Raw genomic sequence first — 20639 nt, 5'->3', positions numbered from 1 at the left:
AAAGGGTAGTGCAGTAGATATCCATTTGTTTTTTTTTGAGTGGTTAAAAGCCACCTAAAGTCCAACTCCAGCCAAAACTTTTTCGTTAGTTTTGAATTGGTGGTAAAAGTAATAGAGGCTTATTCAGGCATATTTTGTTTTTTTATGTTCATTTGGTGGATATTTACTCTCATTTTTAATCTTGGTGATGGGGTGTCACCAAAACAGGAAGTGACTGGATAGCACTCAGGGACAGCAACAAAAGTACAGTTATTTAGTACAATGAGGAAAAGTTAGAACATCTATTACATTTTTAATGTTCTTGCTTCGGAGACACCTTTTCCCACTTAGGCCCCGTACACACGGTCGGACAAAACCGATGAGAATGGTCCGACGGACCGTTTTCATCGGTTCACCGCTGAAGTGGCCTGATGGTCTGATGTGTGTACACACCATCAGTTCAAAATCCGATCGGGTCAGAACGCGGTGACTTAAAACACATGACGTGCTGAAAAAAACGAAGTTCAATGCTTCCAAGCATGCGTCGACTTGATTCTAAGCATGCGCGGGTTTTGAACCAATGCTTTTCTGTACTAACCATCGGTTTGGTCCGATGGGGCAGCGGTCCATCTGTTCGGTTTTGAAGCATGTTTTAAAATTTTGGAAGGAAGGAAAACAGAACGATAGCCTATACACACGGTCGGTTTGTTCCGATGAAAATTAACTTCGGTTCATTCTCATCGGACCGAAACCGACCGTGTGTACGGGGCCTTAATTGTTCAATGAGATGGAAAGAGAGGGTACATCACCCTACTGGATACACAGACAACAATACAATTTGACAGAAATTCTAACTTTACCTTACTCTATCAATACTGATACTGATATACGAGTTTTAGGTGTAGGCTAACTGAGGTTGTATTGCCCACTGACATATCTCTAGGGAACTTGGTCAGTGAAATCTCCCTGATGAATTTCTCTATTCCCTTTGCTTTGGGTGATATGAGTGGTTATCACTTGCCAGCTATGATATTTTACAGAATGGACAATGGAGCAGGAATGGTGAGAGGAGGAAGAGGGAGAGATCGAAACTCTTGCCAATAAAGTCTCCATGAGGTACAAAATCACAATGGAAATCAGCACCTCCCAACCCCTTGGCACCATATCAGTTTTGTATTGGTTTTATAGTAATACCTGCTTTTTGCAGCAATTCAAAACTACTGATGATGCCTATTACAATAAGCCTACATGCTACACTATAAATAAAGAAAACGTGAAGGTAGCAAAAACTGATAAGGTGCTTTGCAATGCAAAACTCCTTTGCCGGCTCCATATGCATTTAGATGTTTGCTGTATCACAGCCAGTATACGTTGCCATTCCTCCTGTAAAGTTATACATTGTGCTTATATTATGTTACTCTCAAAATAAACCTGAGAGTTTAGTAACTGTGTTAGTCGTGTACCTAATGTATTTGTTGCCCACTGGCTTCCTATATGTCTCTGAATCTCACCGTCCACCAACACCAGATGCAAAGACCTCATCACCTATGATAGGAAATCATATGATCACATGACTGGGAATCACACTGATCATAGAGATCTGCAGTTATCAGGAGATATGCTTCTAGCTTTCAAAAGAAAAGTAGATACATGTTTTGGCACAGGCATATGACAAGGGTTTATTGATTTCTAACAGATAAAAAGCTTACTCTGAATGTCTGGAAAACCATAAATGAGTCAATAACAGTGGTCGTACATTAAAAGAAGGACTGTCCAGATGATACAGGAGCATATCGGAGGCTGTGTGGGGGCACAGATGTCACTAAGGGGAACAGGAGCATATGGAAAAGCAGGGGCACACAGGGCATACTTGGAGACACTAGACGACATTGGGGCACACTAGGATGCACAAGGGCACACTAGGAATCGTAATGCTCCCAGGGGCACACTTGGAGCCACTAGATAACATAAGGCACCCTTAGAAACACAGGGTGCACAGTGGTGCTCTTGGAGTTATTAGATGGCATGGGGTGCACTTGGAGACATAGTGGGCCAGATCCACATAGGGAGTACGCCGGCGTATCTACTGATACGCCGGCTTACTTTCAAATTACCCGCGTCGTATCTTTAGTTTGAATCCTCAAACCAAGATACGACGGCATCTGGGTTCGATCTGACAGGCATACGGCTTCGTACGCCTTCGGATAGTAGGTGCAATACTTCGGCGCCCGCTGGGTGGAGTTTGCGTCGTTTTCCGCATATTCAGTTGTTTCTTATACATTGCTAAGAAACCTAAACACATAGGCCCGGATTCACAGACGATTTACGCCGACGTATCTATTGATACACGGCGTAAGTTCTGAGATGCGCCGTCGTATCTATGCGCCCAATTCAGGAAACAAGATACGCCTGAATTTCACCAAGATACGACCGACGTAAGTCTCCAACGCCGTCGTACCTTGGGTGTATATTTACGTTGGCCGCTAGGGGCGTGTCCAGGGGCAGACTGACCATTGAGTCACTCGGGCACTGCCCGAGGGCCCCATGCCACTAGGGGGCCCCATCAGGGTTGCCAGGCTCAGTAAAACCAGGGACAGTATGTAAAAATCGATGTTTTTTTTAGATCTGTCCCTGATATGTCCGAAACTGACATGCTTTTAATGTGAATATCCCAAGATTTTAGCTGCCCTGCCTCTGCACTACCTCCTGGCGTGGTGGCCATCTGTAAGCCAGAGGGGCCCCATAATCTTCTATTGCCCGGGGGCCCCATGAGTTGTCAGTCCGCCCCTGGGCGTGTCCGTAGATTTACGCGGTGAATATGCAAATGACCTAGATACGCCGATTCACGAACGTACTTGCGCCCGCTACGCCGTTTACGTAAGGCTTTCGTCCGGCGTAAAGTTACCCCTGCTATATGAGGCCCAGGTAATGCAAAGTATGGACGTCGGAACAAGCGTATGTTTTTACGTTGTTTACGTAAGTCGTACGTGAATGGGGCTGTGCGTAGGTTACGTTCACGTCACAGGCATTGAGCCGGCATATCTTAGGGCATAGATTCGACGTGATACTGAGCATGTGCCGTTCGTTCGGCACTTCATTTACAAGGGGTCACGATTAATTTCCATACAACACGCCCACTACCAGCCTAATTTGAATTACGCCGGCCCATTTACGCTACGCCGCCGTAACTTAGGGAGCAAGTGCTTTGTGAATACTGGCCTTGCCTCACTAAGTTACGTCGGCGTAGCGCATATGAGATACGCTACGCCCGACTAAAGGTACACCGCTGTACGTGAATCTGGCCCATAGAATAAATTGGCGAAGCAGCAAAGAAGACAAGCAATACCTGCCCCCCCCCCCCCCCCCCTTCCAACATGCATAGGCAAGACATTGAGAATGAAAGAGATTCTGTTTTTAGCCAGAAAATTTTAAATGACACTGTTTTTTGGAATTATACTGGGGTTGTGTTATACTACCAGTTTAGATATACATAGTGCTTTTAGAAGGGTTCTGTTAAAGTGGTTGTAAACCCTTTACAACCACTTTAACCTACAGGTAAGCCTAGATTAAGGTTTACCTGTAGGGGCTTGAAATATCTCTTAAACCTCCACGGTTTAGGAGATATTTACTAAAATCAAGGGCGCCGATGTCTATGGCGCATGTGCCAAAGACAACGGCGAAGGCGCACTTTAGCATCGGCGATCTTGCCCTTCCCTAAAAGGAGGCCGTGTCGTGATTGGTGGCTCCCGCATACACGCGTGGGAGTGACTTAATCTCGGATCCGGACAATCACAGCACCGGAGCCGCGATACCCAGAAGTAACCCCCGGGAAAGATGTCGGCCGTCCGATCTGTGTACGAGGATGGCTGCGGGGGCTTTGATCGTATTTCATAATAAGCTAGTATACTATGCATACTAGCTCATTATGCCTTTGTCTTGCAGTTTTTTTTTTTTTTTTTGCCTTTACTTCCTCTTTAAATGCCGTGATGTATTGGCTTACCATTAGCACAGCTCGTCTGATGGCTTTGTTCTCTGCTGACAATAAGTGGAGGCTGGAGATATCAGCACCTGCTCCATCCGCACCAACACAGATCTGCTCGGGGTCACCGCCAAAATAAGCAATATTTTCCTGGACCCATTTCAAGGCGGCGATCTGGTCTAGAAGCCCCCAGTTCCCGGTTGGCACAGTCTTACCTGCAAATGAAGATCAAATTAGTGTTACAAAAAATACGGTCACATCTGGATACAATTATCTGGTGCTTCTCTAAACCCTTTCAATACAATTAAATGACCGTGCATCTGTACCCAGCATAATAAATAAAAATAATGGAAATGCCATCAATAAAGTAGATGCACTGTGAACCCAATTCCTAAAATCTCATACAAACTTTAAAATATTATAATTCTAAAAGATGTTTTCAGTCTTCTTAACCCCAAACTAATATACAGGTTAAGGACCTTGCCCCTTTTTGCGATTCGGCACTGCGTCGCTTTAACTGACAATTGCGCTTTCGTGCGACGTGGCTCCCAAACAAAATTGGCGTCCTTTTTTCCCACAAATAGAGCTTTCTTTTGGTGGTATTTGATCACCTCTGCGGTTTAAATTTTTTGTGCTATAAACAAAAATAGAGCGACAATTTTGAAAAAAAATAATAATTTTTACTTTTAGCTATAATAAATATCCCCCAAAAAGATATAAAAAAAAAACATTTTTTTCCTCAGTTTAGGCCGAAACATATTCTTCTACCTATTTTTGGTATAAAAAAAAAATCGCAATAAGCGTTTATCGATTGGTTTGCGCAAAATTTCTAGCGTTTACAAAATAAGGGATAGTTTTATGGCATTTTTATTAATACTTGTTTTTTACTACTAATGGCGGCGATCAACAATTTTTTTCATGACTGCGACATTATGGCGGACACATCGGACAATTTTGACACATTTTTGGGACCATTTTCATTTTCACAGCGAAAAGTGCTATAAAAATGCACTGATTACTGTAAAGGGGTTAGCCACTAGGGGGCACTGTAGGGGTTAAGTGTGACCTCATGTGTGTTTCTAACTGTAGGGGGGGCAGGGCTGGAGGTTTGACGTCAGTTATAGTCGTTCCCTATATCAGGGAACAGGCGATCACTGACATTGCCACACAGAAGAACGGGGAAGGTGTTTTTACACTCACCTCTCCTCGTTCTTCAGCTGACCAATCGCGGGACACCCGCGGCGATCGGGCCCGCAGGTTCCACGGGCACGGAGCTTCGGACCGGGTCGTCAGCGCACAGCCAGCAGCGCGCTCGCGACCCATGGCTGGGCTCTTAAAGGGGACGTATATATACGTCCATGTGCCCAGCCGTGCCATTCTGCCGACGTATATGGTCATGCGGCGGTCCTTAAGTGGTTAAAGCTAAACTCTGTGAAAAAGAAAAATCTACCTTCGCAGTGGAGCTTCCCCTGCGTTGCAAGGGGACCCTTGCAATGCATGAGGAGCCCCAATGCTTGTTTTTGCCTAGTCACTTTTATTTACCATATTCCTTGCTCTCACAAGTTCCTCCTTTTGATACATAGTGCTTTAACCACTTCCATACCGGGCCTATTCTGGCACTTCTCTCCATGTAAAAATCATACTTTTCTTTTGCTAGAAAATTTCCCAGAACCCCCAAACATTATATATATATTTAGCAGACACCCTAGGGAATAAAGTGTCGGTCATGGCAACTTTTTATCTCGCACGTTATTTACGCAATAATTTTTCAAACTCCTTTTTTTTAAAAACAGGGTGTTTAGGGTGGAGATGCAGGGAGGGGGTGTTTAGGGTGGAGATGCGGGGAGGGGGGGTGTTTAGGGTGGAGATGCAGGGAGGGGGGGTGTTTAGGGTGGAGATGCAGGGAGGGGGGGTGTTTAGGGTGGAGATGCGGGGGGGTGTTTATGGTGGAGATGCAGGGAGGGGGGGTTGTTTAGGGTGGAGATGCAGGGAGGGGGGGTGTTTAGGGTGGAGATGCAGGGAGGGGGGTGTTTAGGGTGGAGATGCAGGGAGGGGGGTGTTTAGGGTGGAGATGCAGGGAGGGGGGTGTTTATGGTGAAGATGCAGGGAGGGGGGTGTTTAGGTTGGAGAAACCCCACAACTGCCAGTCACTGCCACGAACCACAACACTCACCGGCCGCCGCCCCCCCCCCGCCTTCATGAAGCTCTGCAGCAGCTGAGAAAAATGTTCAGAGGGGGAGGGGGCCAGGATCACGGCAGGACACAGTACTCAGCTCACTGGTCGGAACAGCCACACTCGGTTTGCTGCTCTGCAGAGGAGACCGAGGAGGGAGAAGCTGCCTGGAAGCATGACGCCAACAGCAAATAGGGAAGGTCAGGAATCCTCTCCGATCCCCGCACTCACCTGGTGCTCTCTGCTACACTGCCAGCTCTGTGTCCATCCATCCACTGCCACTGTGATCAGCTCCTCGCCTTACATCAAAGGGTCCCGGTCCCGGATAGCTGCCGTTACTCTCCGGAGTCCGCACTCCACAAGTCACAGTGTCAGTGAGTCTGCCGGGAAATTGAAAGTGACGCGGCAGTGCCAAAAAAGTACCGCCCAATCACCCTCCGGTCCGGCCAATAAAAAAGACAGGGCAGGAGCCAGGGACAAATCAGTGGCGAGTGGGAGTGTGTGCGGGCGCACAGCTTGCGCCCTGCACACGCCCTAAACACGGGCAATCAGCTTCCCAGCTTGCAACCCCATAGACTGCTGTGTGTTCGGCGCCCGGACACTCTTTTTTTGTTTTTTTTTGTCAAAAACTCGGGGGGGGGGGGGGGTGCCACTGTGTAATAGGTAGAATACCTCAATTTGCACTTTTGTCTCTGTGGATTCATGAAATTTGAGAGAAAAATATATTTTTTTGTACACTTGATTTTAAGGAATAATACAAAAATTCTTTCACTGTGAGCTGGCTTGTTACACAAAAAAAATATGTTTTATGTTCATAGTTACATTTTTTTAGCAGTATTGATTTTCATTGTTTATGGCACTATCTATGCATTTGTATGGTACAGTATCACATAGCGCTGCATTTTTTGTTTGTTTTTTTGTATATAAAAGAAATGGGCATGACATGTCCTCTTTACAGAGAGATCTGGGGTTTGTAAGTCCCCACATCTTTCGTCTATACTGGAAAGCTTGAGATTAAAAAAAAGAAAAAACAATAACGATCTCAGGCTTCCCAGCAAAACAAAAATGGCAGTCCTTATGCGCTGGAAGTGACGTCACAACGTCGCCTCCAGGCTTCCAAGGGTCATAGAGATGGCCAGAGACCATCTGGTCCATGGCCAGCTCTATGGTAAACCACCTCCGCTGGATTCATTCTCCGGTTCGACTATCGCACAGGGGAGCCAGGAGAAGCACCAGAGGGTGGCTCAAGGGGGAGGGGGGGTATCTCTTCCTGCAACCTGTAAAAGCAATCAAGCGGCTAAACAGCTGCTATGATGGCTTTTACTTTACAAGGAATCACCTGCTGAAAAAAAATGATATCTGAATGATGCCTGTAGCTGCAGGCGCCATTCAGATATCTACACTCAAAGTCCAGGAAAGCATATGTTATCCTACAGGCGGAAAGTGGTTAAGTAAACCAATTCATTATGAATGGGCTGCCAAATGGATCAAAAAATGCACATGACCCTTTTATGGCAGCGCAGTGCGCCACAAAGCACAGTATATGCAATGAGCCCCAGTGAAAACTCTACATCTGCTGTAAAAGGAAAAGAGCAAGTAAAGGGGGAAATGCCTGTTTTTGTATTTGGCCATTGTCAGTCTACAATAAGACCGGAAATGTAAGTTTGCTAATTGCTGCCATATGTAGGGAAAAAAATATGTTTTATGTACTAACACATTCTCAAACTTTCAGCAGCTCAATCTTAATATTGAAAATAAATACGTTTCAGATTGCGTCGTTAAAATTTGATCATGCAATTACTACACTGATGATTGCAATCTGGATCAGATTTCCCTTCTGTGATCCCTGTGCCAATTTTGCTGCTACAGAACCTATATAGCCGCAAAGCCCTGAGACAACGCACATTTGCATAAAAGATATATGAATTCTACATAAAACAAAATGTACATGTTTTTATTTTGTTATACTGTAAGCTAGTCCACCAGAAAGTGATAGATGGGGGTCGGTGAACTGAGTCAGCCCTATGCTTCTTATATGTGTTGGATGCTCCAACAGTGAGGTCACCCTGATCTCCTTCACTAAGCATTTACATCAGCATAACAGTAATGCTAAATGAACCTCACATATTACACATTACCCACAATAATTTGACCTTTAACAAACCAAAAGCATAAGATAACATCATAAGAAAGATTTGCTTACCAGATGGCAAGCAAAACCAGGCAATTGGCTTTAGCCCAGCTGAGGCCTTTGCTTGAACGTGACAACGTCATTTATGACGAAACGCGTCTGGTGGAGGTTGCATGCTAACGTCACCACGCGGTCCCGATGGGAGGACGGGTTATGTTTTTAGCCGGCCGGCTTGCTGATTTTAAATGCGATTTATACCTTACCAAATTTAAGTGCAATAGAAATGTTATATAATAAATGTAGAGTGAAGCAATATCACACTATGTTAGCGTTTTTTCTTTGAGTACTGATGGGTGTTGCTGATCGATGGTTCCGCATCGTATGGTGGCAGTAGTGTTGGAAGACACATATACAGCTATTCGCCCAGAGCTTACCTCAGAACCTCTGTGCAAGCAAAGGCCTCGGCTGGGCTAAAGCCTGGTTTCGCTTGCCATATGGTAAGCAAGTCTTTCTGAAGCCTCGTACACACGACTGAGGAACTCGACGGGCGAAACACATCGTTTTCCTCGTCGAGTTCCTTGTTAGGCTGTCGAGGAACTCGACAAGGCAAGTTTCTCCATTCCCGTCGAGGAAATAGAGAACTTGCTCTCTTTTTGGCTTGTCGAGTTTCTCGACAGTTTCCTCGCCGAAAATGTACACACGACCAGTTTCCTCTGCAAAAAAATGTCTCCCAGCAAGTTTCTTGCTGGTTTTTGCCGAGAAACTCGGTCGTGTGTACGAGGCCTATGACCCCTTTCACACTGTGGAGTTCTTCAGGCGTTTCAGTACCTAAAAACCGCATGAAAAAACTCCTGCCCTGCAGTCTCAGTGTGAAAGCCCGTGTGCTTTCACACTGAGGTGATGCGCTAGCAGGACCGCTCCAAAAGTCCTGCTAGCAGTATCTTTGGAGCGGTGAGAGGAGCGGTGTGTTTACAGCTCCTCCACCACTCCTTACCATTGAAAACAATGGGACACCGCAGCTATACCACCGGCAATGTGCCTCTGCAGAGGCGCATTGCCGGCGGTATTAACCCTTTTTCGGCCGCTAGCGGGCGTTAAAACTGCACCGCTAGCGGCCGAATACCGCCGCAATTCCACAGCAATTACGAAGGTATAGCGCCGCTAAATATTGCGGGAGCTATATCACCACTACACCTCCTGCCCAAGTGTGAAAGGGCCCTAATGGTGGTGGCACGATTTGCTGAATAACTTCACTGGGGTGTTTGCTATTGCAAGAAATGGACTTTACTTTATGCATTTAAATGAACTTTTTTATGGTTATATTTTATTCACAAGCTGTTGTTAGTATGTGGAAGTCATAACCAGCACAGTTCTCTATTTCTATTTATGTTTATGTATATCCCACATTAAGCTGCTGCTTATTTATATTTTCTAATTTCATTTTTACTCCTATTTTTTATTACAAATAAGCAAGTTTTTTCCCCCTTTATAAGATAACATCTCCTGGAATACCCATAATGGCCGATTAGAAACCATTGATATTTCTTTGGGCAGAGCCACCATTAGAAATCACGGGGTGCCATACAGCCTACCTGATCAGAACCCCCCTTGGTCAATCCCAAGAACCCAAGAATTTGCCACCTTCTGCACTTCCTGGCACAACCCTGTCCCATAATGCACCAGTGTTTGTGCTGTGAAGCGTCCAGGCAATCTGCATCTTCAGCAGACACCCTCTAGTCAACTAAACTAAGGAGCAATAGATTGAAATGAATCTTCCTGCATAATTGTTAGTACTGCTCTAAGATAAGGCCAGCAAAAGAGGTCTGATCATGAATTTTATGTCATCATTATTCTATAAAATGTTTAAGAAAAGGTATATCTTCTGCTCAGCTTGCATTGAAACTCCACCTAAATAATAAGTCGAAAACCATCCTACTTTTCCCAAAGCCATGTCCTATTTACCAAATACTATTTGTTGACCAATAACTTTGGAAATATTCTGTTGAAGTTGGGACTTTCGGGAAGGTCATCCTACACCCAGGCAAAAATGTAAGCCTAATGCCCCGTACACACCATCACTTTATGTGATGAAAAAAAACGACATTTTCTGTGAAGTAAAAAATGACGTTTTTGAAACTTCAATTTTCAAAGACAAAGTTGCCTACACACCATCGTTTTCTCACAATGATCTTGCAAAGTGAGGTTACGTTCCACCACGTTTTACCATTGAAGCTTGCTTCATAAGTAGCTTCCGGGCATGCGTGGATGAAAAAACGTCTTAGAAAACGACGTTTTTTGCTACACACGGTCAATTTCTGTGAAGTAAAAAGTGCACTTTTGAAAAACGACACATAAAATTGAAGCATGCTTCAATTTTTTTTGGTCGTTTTTTACAAGACATAAAACGACGTTTTCCCCCACACACAGTCAATTAAAGTGACGTTTTTAAAAACGTCATTTTTTTTCATCACATAAAGTGATGGTGTGTACGCGGCATAACAGTATAAGAACTTACCTGCACTTAGGAAACCAAAGACACCAACTCTGTACCCTGCAGTCACCACAATAATGTCCCCTATTGCAGCTTGGTATGATCCGTCAATAGAGGTCTGCCCGGTCTCACTATAGTCACTGGGACTGTTATGGAAGTACAAGAGAATGGCTGTGTTTGATCTCTGTAAACAGAAGATAAAGAAAATTCACAGGAAGAAAAAGATACAGCCATAGGTCCAGATTCACGTAGAGCGGCGTATCTTTGTGAGGGCGTAGCGCATCTCATATGCGCTACGCCGACGTAACATAGAGAGGCAAGACCAGTATTCACAAAGCACTTGCTTCGTAAGTTGCACCGGCGTAGCGTAAATTGGCCGGCGTAAGCCCGCCTAATTCAAAGTAGGAAGGAGGTGGGCGTGATCTATTAAAATGAAGCGTGACCCCATGCTAATGAAGGGCCGAACGAATGGCGCATGCATGCTTAGAATCACGTCGCATATACTCCCCAAGATACGCCGGCTCAATGCCTACGACGTGAACGTAACCTACGCCCAGCCCCATTCACGTATGACTTACGTAAACAACGTAAAAAAACGACGGCTGTTCCGACGTCAATACCCTAACATGACTTACACCTGCTATTTGGTGGCTTAACTTTACGTCGGACGTACGCCTTACGTAAATGGCGTAGATTACTGCGACCGGCGTAAGTACGTTCGTGAATCGGCATATCTAGGTCATTTACATATTCGATGCGTAAATCAATGGAAGCGCCCCTTGCGGCCAGCGTAAATATGCGCCCAAGATACGACGGTGTAGGAGACTTACGTCGGTCGTATGAAGCCAAAATTCAGGCGTATCTGGCTTGCTGAATAAGGCGCATAGATACGACGGCGCATCCGTGGACTTACGCGGCGTATCATTAGATACGTCGGCGTAAGTCTTTCTGAATCCGGGCCATATAGTTTAGAGCAGGCATGTCCAAAGTCCGGCCCGCGGGCCAATTGCGGCCCACGTTTCAGTTTAATACGGCCCCCCCAGTGCCACAAAATATATATACCAAATTTATCAGCGCTGCCTGGAAGGGGACAGGGAGGGGGCAGGACGAGTGCCTTCAGATTACATACAGAAGAATCTCCTGTCTACTCTACGGCGTCTGTAATAGGAAGTCCCGTCTCCTGGGCTGGCATTGGATGACTGTTCTGTCTATCATATGAGGTGGGACTTTGGCGGGACTGGGACATACATCTTAGTGAACAAAATATAAAGGGATATGGAAAACGATTATCTGCATGAACACACCCACACAGGTTGAACTGCATGGATTAGTGTCTGTAATCAACTTTACCAATTAGGTAACTATATAACCTTTTCTTTCCCCTATGCTCCGCCATGCAGCCACCAGAAAATATGTGAACTACACAACATTTTAGGGCATGGATGAGCATGTGACTTACTACCCTTCTTCCATGCGACAGGGTTGGTGCCCTGTCACATAAGAGCAGGGAAGAGATTCATAGCCCCGTGTAAGCTCTGACAGGTTGGTTTAGAGCTTACACAAAGCTTTCTTTCCCCAGTTCTGGGGACTAAATGGAAACTACAAGAGTAAGCAGAGCTGAGTATCTGGAGAAGATGGAAATTATGAGCTAGATTCACGTAGCTCTGCGTACCTTTTGGCCGGCGTAGCGCATCTCATATGCGATACGCCGGCGTAAATCAGTGAGCTCAGAACGGTATTCTGTAAGATCTGGCGCTGTACGTTGCGCCGGCGTAGGGTAAATAGGCAGGCGTAAGCCCGCCTAATTCAAATGGGGAAGGTAGTGGGCATGTTGTATTCAAAGTAGCCATGACCCCATGTACATTTTTTCACTAACGATCCGCGCATGCGTGCGCATGCTCAGAGTCACGTTGCATATACTCCCTAAGATACGTCGGCTCAATGCTTTCGACTTGAACGTAACCTACGCACAGCCCCATTCACGTACCACTTACGTAAACGACGTAAAATTCAACGGCTGTTCCGACGTCCATACTTTAACATTGGCTGTGCCTCATATAGCAGGGGTAAAGTTACGCCGGACGTAAGCCTTACGTAAACGGCGTAGCGGGCGCAAGTACGTTCGTGAATCGGCGTATCAACCAATTCCTTTTTTTTTTTTCTTAGCTTCCTGCTCGTTTTGTCTAGGGGAATCGGCTATTTGTATTAAAATATGATCCGTACTTACCCGTTTTCGAGATGCATCTTCTTCCGTCGCTTCCGGGTATGGGCTTCGGGAGCGGGCGTTCCTTCTTGATTGACAGTCTTCCGAGAGGCTTCCGACGGTCGCATCCATCGCGTCACTCGTAGCCGAAAGAAGCCGAAAGTCGGTGCGGCTCTATACTGCGCCTGCGCACCGACGTTCGGCTTCTTTCGGAAAATCGTGACGCGATGGATGCAACCGTCGGAAGCCTCTCGGAAGACTGTCAATCAAGAAGGAACGCCCATTCCCGCAGCCCATACCCGGAAGCGACGGAGAGGATGCATCTCGAAAACGGGTAAGTACGGATCATATTTTAAAACAAATAGCCGATTCCCCTAGACAAAACGAGCATAAAGCGAAGGGGAAAATGTGTAAGGTATGGGTGAACCTCCGATTTAACATATTCTACGAGTAAATCTACGGAAGCGCCCCTAGCGGCCAGCATAAATATGCACCCTAGATACGACGGCGTACTAACACTTACGTCGGTCGGAGGAAGCTATCATTCAGGCGTATCTAGCTACCAGAATGGCACGCATAGATACGACGGCGCATCTTTCTACCTATGCGTCGTATCTCTAGATACGCCAACGTAAAAGAATGCTGAATCTAGCTCTATGTATTTTACTTGGTTCAGTTAGAGAAGCTGAAAACGTCAATTTAAAAAAAATGAGAACCAAATATCCTGACTGGGTGTAACCATTTCCTTTTTTATTTTTAATTTATTTTTAATCAAAAACAAAAAATAAGGTTTAATTTTAATTATTCTAAAAGGGTTACACAAGGTCCAAAAACGTCTGGCTTCCCCAGTTTAGCAAAATCCCGTTCTTGTTTTCTATCACATTTGGACACAATAGTTCTCAGCTCATCCAATTGTCTTTGGCTTCCAAAATAAATATCCGAGGACAGTGTAGACTTTGTTGTTTGGAACCGATGAAGAAACATACTGGCATGTTCCTAGCCTTTATCCCACCCCACATTCCAATTATCAGATTTTTTTTTTAAAGACAATGGGGCTTCCAGATTAAATAACATAACACTAAATACTTACAGTAACATGGGGAACAAAGACATTTAGATACAAGCAGTCTTCACTAACAGAAGAGTACTGGGCCTTCCCATCTCCCGGCTGTAGGCAGCTTGACCTAAAACAACAGTTATGGAACAATTTATACAGGAGATATACAGTATATATGTTCTTAGTCCTGTACAATAACACAGTGTATACATCTGGTATATACTCAAGTATAAGCCGAGTTTTTCAGCACATTTTTGTGTGCTGAAAATGCCCCCCTCAGCTTATAATTGAGTCACCTTTTTGCGCCTGATCTCCTGGACTTAGGGGACCTGGGACTGGTACACTTATAGCCCCACTATTCCTCTACAAGTGTGCAAAGTTTGATGTCCGGGGGACCTACGGCCGGGGAGCATCGATTTTTCAAAGTCGGGCACCCCTTCCATAGACTCCCATGTTAAACAGTAATTTCTCCGGTAACTTTGGGGACCTGGTACCGGCCGGCCGTAGGTCCCCTGGACCCGAAACTTGGCACACATGTAGCCCCAGTTCTCCTCTATAAGTGTTTGCTGTCTGGGGGACCTATGATCGGGGAGCACCGATTTTTCAAAGCCGGGCACCTCTTCTATATACTACCATGTTAAATGTAAGTCTCGTCATGGACACAGTAAGGTATGGGAACAGTGAGGCATGGACACAGTGAGGCATGGACACAGTGAGGCATGGACACAGTGAGGCATGGACACAGTGAGGCATGGACACAATGAGGCATGGACACAATGAGGCATGGGCACAGTGAGGCATGGGCACAGTGAGGCATGGGTACAGTGAAGCATGCACATGGACACAGTGAGGCACAGTGAGGCACAGTGAGGCATGCAGATGGACACTCTAGGCTTATACTCGAGTCAATACGTTTTCCCAGTTTTTTGTGGTAAAATTAGGTGCCTCAGCTTACATTCGGGTCGGCTTATACTCAAGTATATATGGTAAATGTTCTTGGGTTACGGTGACCAAAAAAAGTACCCAAAAATTGAACATCTGCTCTCCCATAAGCTTACCCCTCACAATTATTACCTTTTGAATTACTTGACCCTGTGTTTTAGACTGTAGGCTCTCACAGGCAGGACCCTCAGACCCTTATTCTATTTATTTGTATTGCAACTGTACTGTCTTCCTATATATTGTCAGAAAGGAGATACCCCCCAAAGTGAATGGGACTTTAGCGGCAACAGAGTAAGGAAAAAATACAATATAATTTTATTCAAAATGTAATATACATGTCATAAATATAAGGTCTCAAACCAATAAAAACAGTGATGATAGTGGTGATGAGTTCCCATATACAGTCCAGACAAGCCAACGCATTTCAGGACACAATACGTCCCTACGTCGTTAAGGGCTTTTGTCAGGAAGGGATCACACCAAAATGATCATCGTGAAAATTGCTGCTAGACCAGTAGTGGCACCTGCATTGCAAGAAAGATACCCCCTATGTCCAAAGGACAGAGTTGTACCGGGTGGGTCCCCACTCATCCACAAGAGTCCAACACAGTGATACCGACCGAGGGCGCACATATGAACCTCACCGCGGGATCTCGTTAGTGTATAATCTCAGTAGAATTCACTTCCCAGATATTACTGGGGGCTGCGGCGACCAAGGCATCCAAATGCGTATCCCCTCAAGTTTCCTCCAAATTCACTTAGAAGTGTAGTCTTTAGATAGGAGATTTTTTCCTTGGTGCAATCTAAGGCAGAAACTGCTCCTATTTGCCATATGGTGTACTCACAGAGATTATTTTATAATCTCTTATTTTTGGCGTATGTGATGGGTTGAGATATGTTGCTTTTCTAAGAAGGCTTTACTGTACAAGCACTGATTCAGCTGGAACAATTTTTTATTCTTCTTTTCCATTCTCACCATAACCTGCATGGTTATAATATCTTGCTCGGTCTCAAGCCCTACTTTATAGAGCAGGGGTCTCAAACAGGAGGTTCTCCAGCTGTTGCGAAACTGCAAGTCCCATGAGGCATTGCAAGGCTGACAGTTACAAGCATGACTTCCACAAACAGAGGCATGATGGGACTTGTAGTTTCGCAAAAGCTAGAATGCCTCCAGTTTGAGACCCCTGCAAAAATGCCTGAAGCATATGTATGCAGTTTGGGGGATGGGGGGGGGGGGGCATTGTTTGCAATGTAATAAAGTGGGTACCATGGGAGGGTTCCTTTCCCCTCGGGTTGAATCTGGCAGGCTTGTTTTGGTGGTAGACAGGTTTTCCCTAGGTGACAATGGCTTTCTGCTAGGAATAGGGCTGCTCATCTGGTCAGGGGTTGGGAAGGCAGAGAGCCCCTGTATCAGTGCCCCCTGGGAGTGGGGACCCAAGGGTGCTTTTTGTATCACTATGGGTTTGAAACCCCACTGTGAGCAAGAGCACAAGCACTAGGATTCAATACCACAGCTATTTTATGCACTATGCCTCATGGGCCTTTTGGTCGAGACCAGGGCAATTTTTGTTACCAGGCCGTTGTGTTGCATATTGGCGCTTTATTTATTTTTTCTTCACTGTTAATCGCCATACTTTTTTGTGCCTTTTTTCACTCGGGATGGTAGGTTGTGGGTCTTCGGGCCTACCCTGAAGTCTAGGGGGTGGATCTGTGGTCCTTAGGTTCCTTCGCCTCTCCTGCCTTGAGGTCCTCTCTTCGGGAGAGCCCCTCACCTAGTACTCGAAGGTCGCCTGCGGCTGATCATGAGAAGAGGGGCCTGCCGGGTCTTTTAGCTAGGTCAGAGGTCTCCAAACTATGGCCCTCCAGTTGTTTAGAAACTACAAATCCCATCATGCCTAGTCAGGTCTGTGAATGTCCAAGCTTTACAATGCCTCATGGGACTTGTAGTTCCACAATAGCTGGAGGGCCGCAGTTTGAAGATCCCTGGGCTAGGTGGACCAGAGATGCCTTGCCCTTGTCAGGAACCTCATGCCTCAGGAAAGGGTCCTTCTTTTTCAGGAGGGAACCATATTACACTTTTTTGTGTGTTCATATGCACTTTTTCGGTTCACTTTGGTGGGGTTTTTTGTGTGTACCATTGCTTAGAAAAAAAAATCTGTATGGAGTTTGGAATAGATGGCTCTATAATACTGGGTGATATTTGCATTATTCACCAGTAGTTCTGAATTTGCATCTATCTGATGTGATGTAAAACATGATTTGCATAGCCTAGACCATTGTGCCTTGTAATGGAATGAGAGACGTGAATACCTTCTGTTCTAGGAAAGCTTTACTGTTATAGTAAAAGAAGAAATTGTACGATCCAAAGTACACAACAGATATATGATTTATGATTTACCTGGCAAAAGTGCCATTCCATGTGCCCGTCCAGGTGTACGGTTGCGGAGGTCGGAAACGGTTCTCCCCAGTAGGTGGCGCAGCATAAGGGACACCAAGGAATTGGTTCACGGTCCTAACATCTGAACCAATAAGAACAGCTTGAGATCTGCCCTCAATAATACCCTGAGGAATGGATACTGATGTCAGGGGACGGGCAGTGGCTAAAAAAGAAAAGAAATGCATTCGTTTTTGGCTCCAGTTAAAATAATTTTTTCTTGAACAAACACATTTCTAACAGTATATGTAGTTTTAGAGTGCGAAAATTCATTCATTGCAAAATCCGATGTTAAAAGCAAATGTTTTTTTCAAGTAATTTTGAACAGTATTCATCAATTTATCAAATGTACTGAGATTTGAGACATGAACACTCGTTTGAAAAGCTACCAGTGTGTGGCCAGTTGCATTTCTTTTGTTTTGCCAGTGGTTTAGCCTTTAAATGGCTTCCAACCAAACCAATTCTACTATGTGTACATTAGATTGTAAGCTTTTTTATGTTCAAATTGGTTGTACACCTCTGAACTGAAAATTGAACAAAGAATATCCCTCAATTTTATCGCGGGCATCAAACTCAATTTTTATTGTGGGCTGCATCAGCCTTATGGCTGCCCTCAAAGGGACAGATGTGTCTGTAAGACTAATTGTCTAGACTCTAGAGCACCCGACCTCCCCTTACATCAGATGTCAAGAGCCCCCACACACCATCAGAAGTCAAGAGTACCTCCACCCTCCCTTACATCACAGTGCACCCCCTTATCTTGTGCTGCTGCCGGGAATAAGCTGGGGTGGGGCTGGGAAGCAGAAAGTCTGGGGTCTGGAGGAGGGCTGGATTCAGCTGCCGGAGTTTGCTGAATGTAGAGAGTGGGGAGGTGGAGACAAGGGGGTGCTGCGGCTGTACAGCAAGGCACAGGATCTGTAAGAGGAGTTCTGTCCTCAAAATGCTGAGATGGGGGGGGCAGCTACAGGAGAGGTACGAGGGCCACATGGAATGGCTCTGTGGGCCGGATTTGGCCTGTGGGCCTTGTGTTTGACACATGTGCTCTATAGTGTGTGCTTGCCTTAATCTAAAGCATGTGTGCATCTTGTCTGCTCTCTTCCCTCTGCTATCTGCATGAGTTACTTCTGACAGGCAATGCTGCCCCCCCCCCTCCATCACATAGCAGGTGATTGACAGCCTCAGGTATGCATGTTACCTATAAGACTGTGTCGAGGGGGTGTCATTTCCCTCCACTCAGGTCTCAGATTACACTAACCTTTCTGATCTATGATGTGTGGTGTTTGATGTCAGATCCCAAGACCCTGCCTTCTAGAGCTCTGAAATGCTGTGTAAAGTGTGTGCTTTAGGAGAATGTAGAGGAGAGAGGTCTGCAAATAGATGGGTACAACTGATGTAGGAGGATTTGTTTAATCTCTGTGTATCACTTGAGAATAGTCACTTCACTGGGTATATTTAAGGGTTTACAAACACTTTAAAGTGGTTGTAAACCCTTTACAATCACTTTTACCTACAGGTAAGCCTAGATTAAGGCTTACCTGTAGGTGCTCGAAATATCTCCTAAACCTCCACGGTTTAGGAGATATTTTCAAAAGAGACGGGAGCCAATGTCTATGGCGCTTGCGCCGTAGACAATGGCGCAGGCGAACTTTAGATACCTTTAGAAACAGCGATTGTGCCGTTTCTAAAGGAGATCGGGCCGTGACTGGCAGCTCCTGTGCACATGCGTGGGAGTGACATCATTGCGGCTCCGGCCAATCACAGCGTCGGAGCCGCGATACACTGGAAGAGGGTGAAAGGTGGGCGCTTCGTGGAGGCGAGGAAATCGGGGGACATCGCAGGCTTCGGTTTCAGGTAAGTGAAACATAATGGCTTACTATGCGATGCATAGGAGCCCATTATGCTTTACCTTTGCAGGGAAACTAAGAATATAATATAACTTTACTGAACAGGTGCGGTGGCATAACAGTTCAATATGAACAATGTCTTTCCCCTATCCCTAACTATAGTAGTGTGGCTGCCCAGGCATGTCTCTGTGATGTGAAAGTTCATTATGGCATTGTCCTCGGCTTGGATGTCTCTGAAAGTCCAGGTGTCTTCAGCAGACTGCAAGGTGCAGCAGCCCCGGTACCATGAGCAGAACCAAATAATTGGACAATAAGACAATACCTGACACAAGATGGGGTTATTAAGAGCCATTAAGAAAGCAGAAAATAAGGGCACGGTAAAAAAAGGAGCGGGGGATCAGTGCCGCGCCAATACTGACACATCGACAGAGGGGGATCAAGACACGAGCCATATGGAAGAGCTAAGGACAGACACACAGGGCCCCTCCAAGGGAGACATGTGCGACATGTTCAGGAAACTGGAGGAATTAATAAAAACGGAAATAAGCATGGTCAACTAAATCAATTAAAGGTGCAAGTTCTCGCAATGAAATTGAACCAGAGGAGATTACAGTATCGATTGGAGGACCAGGAAAACCGTAATAGGAGGAAAAATGTAAGAATCCGCTCAATTAAAGAAGAGAGAGAGGAGAATTTAAGGGAGATCATGAACAATCTTTTCTTACCTATATTAGGCAAAGACACCGAAGACCATCTTAAAATAGAGCGAGTCCACCGCATAGGAAGGGCTAAGAATCGCGAGAGCGAATGGCCCAGGGACATAATCGTTAGATTTAGTTTCTACGAAGACAAAGCTGAAATTTGGTCAAGCTTAAGACGTAAAGCTCCTCTGAGTTATAAAGAAGAAGAAATTCAGATCTTCATAGATTTGGCCTGGGAAACTCTGATACGTAGGAGGTTTTTGAAACCTCTTCTTGTACAAATGCGCTCATTGGAGATTGTATATCAATGGGGCTTTCCGGCTTGTCTTATTGGGAAAAAAGATGGCGTATCGGCCAGGCTAACTTTCCCTGAAGACCTAGAAGTCTTCTGTCATAAATTAGGCATGCCGGTCTTAGATTTACCTGATTGGATAGAATAGAGTATATCTGTATGTCCAGAATAGTTAGGGGGAGGTGGGGTGGGTGGGCCTGGGGAGTGGGTGAGGGGGGCGGTAGGGGGGAAATGGGGAGCTGGGGGAGGTGGGATCTTCTCCCTTATCTCCAGACCTCCTGGTTTGAGAGGAGCTGGCGATGGGGTTGGCACGGTCCAAAGCCTACCTCATGACAAGAGAACCGGGGGAAAATGGGATATGAGACCACCCACGGTTCAGAGGTCAGGCATAGGCCTCGGGGGGGGGGGTAGAG

At 45.5% G+C, this 20639-nt stretch overlaps 1 protein-coding gene across 1 annotated transcript in view; it reads right to left on the bottom strand.

Annotated features, from left to right (window-relative positions):
* TG (thyroglobulin) overlaps positions 1-20639 on the bottom strand; it is a 426102-nt gene that overhangs the window by 184704 nt on the left and 220759 nt on the right. The window contains exons 38-41 of the mRNA XM_040354673.1: positions 17354-17555; positions 14047-14140; positions 10778-10937; positions 3980-4173 (exon numbers count right to left, since the gene is read on the bottom strand). Of these exons, the coding sequence (XP_040210607.1) occupies positions 3980-4173; positions 10778-10937; positions 14047-14140; positions 17354-17555 (650 nt within the window). The remainder of the gene's footprint in view (positions 1-3979; positions 4174-10777; positions 10938-14046; positions 14141-17353; positions 17556-20639) is intronic.

Source organism: Rana temporaria, chromosome 5 (assembly GCF_905171775.1).
Source record: "Rana temporaria chromosome 5, aRanTem1.1, whole genome shotgun sequence".
Classification (NCBI taxonomy): Eukaryota; Metazoa; Chordata; class Amphibia; order Anura; family Ranidae; genus Rana; species Rana temporaria.
The sequence above is the reverse complement of the archived record's forward strand: the minus strand, read 5'-3'. Positions and strand labels throughout refer to the sequence as shown.